Source organism: Cajanus cajan, chromosome 3 (assembly GCF_000230855.2).
Source record: "Cajanus cajan strain Asha chromosome 3, NIPB_CcT2T_4, whole genome shotgun sequence".
Classification (NCBI taxonomy): domain Eukaryota; kingdom Viridiplantae; phylum Streptophyta; class Magnoliopsida; order Fabales; family Fabaceae; genus Cajanus; species Cajanus cajan.
In genome coordinates this window covers 74929665-74936200 of record NC_138519.1, presented here as the reverse complement: position 1 = coordinate 74936200, position 6536 = coordinate 74929665, and the positions used below count along the sequence as shown (strand labels likewise).

At 32.5% G+C, this 6536-nt stretch overlaps 2 protein-coding genes across 4 annotated transcripts; one reads left to right on the top strand and one right to left on the bottom strand.

Annotated features, from left to right (window-relative positions):
• The first annotated feature begins 36 nt into the window (after nt 1-36).
• Nucleotides 37-1961, top strand: LOC109805777 (GRIP/coiled-coil protein). Of its 2 annotated transcripts, none has more exons than XM_020367980.3 (3): nt 37-251; nt 1348-1459; nt 1695-1961. In XM_020367980.3, the coding sequence occupies exons 1-2, from the start codon at nt 111-113 to the stop codon at nt 1414-1416; spliced, it is 210 nt and encodes a 69-aa protein (XP_020223569.1). In that variant the 5' UTR covers nt 37-110; the 3' UTR covers nt 1417-1459; nt 1695-1961. The 2 variants fall into 2 exon arrangements, with proteins under 2 accessions (XP_020223569.1, XP_020223568.1); XM_020367979.3 differs by having other exon boundaries at nt 1690-1961.
• A 744-nt stretch (nt 1962-2705) lies between these two features.
• On the bottom strand, nt 2706-4397 carry LOC109805776 (NC domain-containing protein-like protein). Of its 2 annotated transcripts, none has more exons than XM_083071317.1 (2): nt 4106-4397; nt 2706-3566 (listed from the first exon to the last, which is right to left on the bottom strand). In XM_083071317.1, the coding sequence occupies exons 1-2, from the start codon at nt 4197-4199 to the stop codon at nt 2929-2931; spliced, it is 732 nt and encodes a 243-aa protein (XP_082927443.1). In that variant the 5' UTR covers nt 4200-4397; the 3' UTR covers nt 2706-2928. The 2 variants fall into 2 exon arrangements, with proteins under 2 accessions (XP_082927443.1, XP_020223566.1); XM_020367977.3 differs by having other exon boundaries at nt 2706-3563; nt 4106-4387.
• Between the last annotated feature and the right edge of the window lie 2139 nt (nt 4398-6536).

Genomic DNA, 6536 nt, shown 5'->3' with positions numbered 1-6536 from the left:
GTTTGAAGAGAAAAAAACATTGCCGTTGCCATTTTTATGTGGCGAAGAGAGAGAGAGATTCTTGAATTTTGGAAGTGTGCGAGAGAGAGAGAGAGAGAGAGAGAACAGCGATGGCGAGGCGAGGCGAGACTCGGAACGAGTCGTTATTGACTCGGGTGGTTGGGGCGGTCTTCGCCTTCGTGAGACACGCCGAGTTTGAGATCCTCTTCTTTCTTTTCTTCTTCGTCGCTTATCTCGTCTTCAAAGACATCGTAAGTTCGCACTATAACCTTCTTCTCGTCCTTTTCTGAATACCCATTTGTGCCGTTTCCTCAAATTTTCCTTCTTTTCTATATGGGCATCGTGTCTGTGTTTCCATGTTCATGTAATTAAAATTACGCTCAAATGGGGATCTCAATTTTTAAGGACCCTGTTATTGTATTCTTTGTAGGTTCAGTATGTTTCTCGTGAATGAATAATTCAATTAAAGTTTTAATCATTGGATAGTCACAGCGTATTAGGGTTGTCTATCTCCTTGATACATGAGAAAATGGTTTATTTTATTTTCCTTCGTACTAATTTGCTGAGGTTTCTCTGGATGGATACCCCTTCTGGTCAAAAGATCTTAAAATTATATCTGTGAAATGTGTTACTTTGTTTTTGTTGAAATGATATGCCTACGGCTAAAGTAGTCACCCACGGGATGTGATGTAAACTATAAAACTAGATTCAGTATGAAATTTCTAGTTTAATTAATAATCTGGTCCTTGTATTTGCGCCAATTTATCGTTTTAGTTTCTATGCCTAAAAGTTTTAGTGATCTTTTTTAATGTTTTAGTCCTGTTAGATTTCTGATTCTGTAAAAGTCCACAAAAGGTTCTGTAAAACTGCCAGAAATAATTTCGATATTTTGTGACAGTTTTACGGAACCAGAAATCTAACAACAAAAAAAAAAGATATTCACTAAAACTTTTAGGTGTAGAAACTAAAACGATAGTTGGCATAGTGTAGGAAGTGGAACCAAATGATTAATATAACCAAATTTCATTAAGCCCTGCTACTATTTTGGCTTTTAGTATTTGATGGTTCAATCCATTTGAAAACTGGAAGAACTTTTACAGGATTTATTTCAGCTTGTGAAATTGTTCTTTAGTTTATTTCAATTAATGTTATAGTCAAATTTACCACAGAAGCTCTCATGTAATAAGAGATTATTAAATAAGTACTTTTAACAAGCTGTTTACCTAAACGCGTTCCTAAATGCTTAACATGGCACGTTTCTCCATCTAAACTGCCTCTCACCCCGAAACTCCCCTAATATCTGCCCCATTTTAATTTTCTAATAGTATGTGTTTACATCAATTGCAGACGTCAAGGCCTGAATACAATCAACTGTTTGTAAAGAAGCCCGGTGGACCAGAGTTTTGGCCTTTTTAGAAGAGTTGATGCTTGGTCAGTTTGGATGTCTTCGTCCATGGAGGTATTCTTAGCACACCATGCAATGATTTGTGGATTTCCTTTTGTATTTGTATCTACATGTAATTTATAGGCACATGTGAAACTTTCAAACTACAATATTTGTACAATGTTCCATTCCACTTAGTTATAGCAAAATCAAGTAAAAAGGTCTGCAGCACTTTTCTTTTTTTGGTGTCTCTCTATTTCTTTTTGGTGAGGCTTGCTTTCTCATTCGATTCTCCTTTCCCCTAGCCTAGGATGGAAGTGCTGAGACTGGGATGGCCCTCCACGATCTCAAATGTTGTTTACAGTTTATTGTGTTTCTTAATCATTATCTTAAAGTAGATGACATATATGTGCTTTAGGATGTGTTGAATATGTAATCGAAACCTTTTCACCTGAAGAAAAATCTTTAGGGAATGGAAAAGTCTTTAGGTGACATCTTTAGGGGATGTTGGTTTTATCGTTTTTCTAATTTCTAATTTCTTCCTAAGTAGAAAAATGAAAGATTACGTTTGGTTTTATAGCAAGTTATCAAACTGGATATTTAGAGATCATATTTAATTTCTTTTATGTTGCATAACAGTTCTTTAATCGGGTGGTTTAAATCCGGATTCTGAGTTTTCTTTTAAATAAATAAAACATAGAGTTTTTGTAAGGACAGTAACTAAAACTTTTTGTTCTTCGTTTCTATCAAAACAATATCTATTTGTGTAAGTTAAATATGGTTCAATTATTAAATCTTTGGTGCAAATTTATTTTAACAAATTCTCTCATCAATCTATTGTTATCAATTTTCATTACTACTTGGTTGTTTATCTAAGTTGATGAAGCTATTAACATTCTTTGTTTTAAGAGATTTTCATTGTTAAAGTTTATCTAAGCTGATTAAGCAGTATGACATTCTCTGTCCTTTGAAACTAAAATGTGACGAATGTAAGAGAAAGATGTTTTTTCATCTTAATAGCAAATTGTGTTAAGGTATTACTTTTCTATTTTTTTCTTGGATGGTTCCTTCTACGAAAGGCAAACTAATACTACTATCTATTTGTGAGATGGTAAAATGCAAACTAGTCCGTATTCTTTACAACACAACTAGGACTCTCCATTACAGTGAACAAAGATGAGATCAAAAGCAAACAAAATTATTTAAGTGATTATGAATTTATGTCACAAATATGAATACAAAAATTATTGAAATAAAAAAAATGATATCAAAGTTATATCAAACAGTTTGTTGTAATAAGAGAAAGTGTTAATGAGTCATGCAAGCCATTTTCAAACATGTTTTATAAAGTTCTTCCGAACATCGTATAAAATTAATAATCCGGCAAGAGCAGTTAAGCTTACATCTGCTGAACAAGCACAAACAAATAACAATCTTTTTCAAAGATGTTATACCATGAAACTTTGTAAATATTTTAACAAAGGCATTTTTAGAACATAAGTCAAACTTAACATCATAAATGACTGACTTTTGTAAAACTCTAGTCAGTCTTCCTTGGCCATCTCTGATATCTTCTCTACTGGAACTTTAGCTACATCACTGCGTACTCCAATATCAGAAACATATCGGCTAACACAATACATGCCACATCCAACCAATGCAAGACCCCCAAAGCTAGCTGTCATAAATCTAAGTGGTGAAGAAACTACAGCACTTGCGGCAGCCATGCAAGATGTTGCTTGTCCACTCCGCCCCACACTGATGTTTGTGACGAGTAAACCTGTTTTGCAGTAAATAGCAAAGTCTTCACAGTTATTCTTGAAGGCATGGTAGCCACCAAATCCATTCTCAAGAAGAAACAAAGCACGGTGAAGGACATGCTCAGTTGGATCAGAAGGTGCAGTGGTGCAAGTGCCTCCTCTAGCTTTGGCTAGGAAAAATGCAGGTGACACACCATACTCAAATAAGTATAGATAACCACCAGAAAGAAAACAATCCAAGCAAGAACATATGACACCATTACTCCTTGTTCGGTCACCACATCTTGGGCATGGAGTGTCAGAAGAAGCATGAAGGGGTGGTGAGCTTATAAGAAGACGGTCAAAGACTGTTCCTCTTCCGATCTCTTCTCCTACTCCCCTGGTGAAGTGGATCACCATTCCCTCACCTACATATATTCCTGCTATCTTACCAGAAGATGAAATTTTCAATAACATTCATCATTTATAACTTGATAAATTACACAGCAAAATGCATTTTGATTCTGGAATTGTTCTGAATAAAATCTTTGTTACTCTGAATTCTCTACTAAACAAATTTGAGATTTTCTGGAAATTGTTTTTTTTTTTTCTGAATGAAACAAATCTCTGTCGAAAGCTATAAAAGTAATTCTTTGAGATACTTAGCTCTGTTCAAGGAGCAGACTTCCAATAAATATTTTTTATGTACACAAATCTATAAATACTTCAGACTACATGCTGAAGGGTCAACGTTATCTCTGCATTTTTTCTTACCAATGTTATCTGAGCATTAATCTCCCACTAATTTGCAAATTTGAAATGGATGGTGCAAAAATGCTACAAATTGTTTTTAAAATATGTATTGGGTGTCAATGAGACTTAAAATTGAGATTTAAGAAAAACACTTGAAAATGAATGAATCTGTATAGAAATTTGCAACATTAGAGGAAAAAGAGGAGTAATAGAGGAGAAAAGAGATGACCGTGATGGGCATAGATGTAAGCCTGTCTCCAAGAGTAGATGTGATCGCCAGGTTTCAATTGTTGACGATCAATCTTGTTGGAAAGCACTCCCATTTTCCTCTGATTATTGGTTACCAAATATGCCAACCACAACTGGATTATCAGATTCAGATATGTGTGTGTGTAGGCTTTCAATAGATGAAGAATGGGAAAATGGATAGTGAATGCTATATATCTATATTTATATATGAATGAGAACCAGGTTCTTGAATTACAACTCAAGGAACCGCCTTCTTGCCTTCCACTCCTTTCACTTTCTTCGATATCACATTTATCACCTACGCTCCATATTTATTAAATTTCAACGTTAATGCACATATTTTTTTATATGAGAATTATAACAAAGATTCTCAGAATTCTATTTCAATTCCCCACTATTAGGTCTGACTATTAAACTGACTTTAATAATTGTAAAACATTAATATATATATATATATATATATATATATATATATATATATATATATATATATATCTATATATATAGAGGGGGTTATAATTATACCGGTGTAACTTTTACCAAGTGTTACACTGCTTAATAACTTTATATTAAATGTAAATTTTGTAAATATAACCGTTAGATTGAAAGTTCAAATCTCTTAGATCATATATACAAAATTTTACATTAATCTAAGATGATTTGATACTTCATTTTTATAAAACAAAATTGACGTAATATATTTATTTTAAAATATACAAAAATATGAACACTTTGATCACCTTCAAATTGTTGTTCAATTTTCTCAAAATTTGATATACACATATAAAGAGATATGAACTTTCAATCTAACGGTTGGATTTACAAAATTCACAATTAATATAGAGTTATTGAGCGGTGTAATACTTAGTAAAAGTTATACCGGTGTAATTATAATCCTCTCATATATATATATATATATATATATATATATATATAGGCATGGCAACGGGGCGGGGCGGGGCGGGGGCGGGTTTTACGTTCCCCATCCCCGATACCCGCCGGGGATAAAATCTGGGTCCCCATTCCCGCCCCACCCCCCGCCCCCGTCCCTTTTTTTTCTTCTTCTTTTTTCTTTTAAGTAAATATGAAAAATTTAAAAAAAAATAAAAAAAAGTAAGATAATATAAATTTTTACATATAAATATTTCTAATTTTGGTTTATATATATATAAAAATAATTTTTTAATTATATTATTAAGCGGGGCGGGGGGCGGGGGGCGGGGGGCGGGGGCGGGGGGCGGGGGCGGGGTGGGTATTAACATCCTCGCCCCCGCCCCTGCCCCCGATTTTATCAATCGGGAAAAACCCGAACCCGAACCCGAACCCGATAAACACTGGTTTTTCCCATTCAAATCGGGGTGGGTTCGGGCGGGTACCCACGGGGCGAGTTAGATTGCCATGCCTATATATATATATATATACGGGGAATGTTAATATACTTCCACCTATTTTTTAGTGGGAGTATGTTAGCAATCTACACCAAAATTTTAAGACAAAAAAATCACCTTTTTTTTTGTTAATTTATATAAAGGATATTGTAGTAATTTAATTTAATTTTAAATAAAAATTAAATATTTTCTCTCTCTTACTAATTTCTTTCACTAAGTCATTTATCTCTCCTATTAAATTCCTTCTTCAACTCATTTCTCTTTCTTATTAAATTCTTTATCTAACTTATTTATTTCTCTCTTATTAAATTTCATCTTTAACTCATTTCTCTCTCATCTCTCATGATGTCTCCCCCTTCTCTCTCTGAACAAATAAAAATTAATTAATAGAAAAAATAAATGAATTGAAGAATGAAATTAATAAGAGAGAGAAAATATTTTATTTTTATTTAAAATTAAATTAATTTACTATAATATCCTTTGTACGAATTAATTAAATCAAAAGAAATAAGTGGTCTTTTTGTCCTAAAATTTTGGTGTAGGTTGCTAACATACTCCCACTAAAAAATAAGTGGGAGTATATTAGCATTCCCCTATATATATGTGTGTTTGTGTGTGTGTGTGTTAAAAGAAATACACTTACACTATAAGTAAGTCTTAATAGACTTACTTCACTCAATAATTTATATTTTATATTAAATTTTAATAATTCAACTATTAAATTAAGAGTTCTTAATGTATATAGTAGGTCTACAATTTTTTTAAAAGATTAAAAATATATGATATTTCGTTACATAAATTCAAATTAACGTATAAAATATTTTTATATCTATCCGTCAATTTGAACTAATAAAATGAGGTATCTAATATTTTTTTTAAGAATTTGAAGACTTTTATGTAATAAGAATTTTTAATTTAACAGTTGGATCATTAAATTTTGATATAGAACATAAATTATTAAATGAAATAAGTCTAAATAGATTTATTTTTTCAATAAGTGAACTCTCCCTCCCTCTATATATA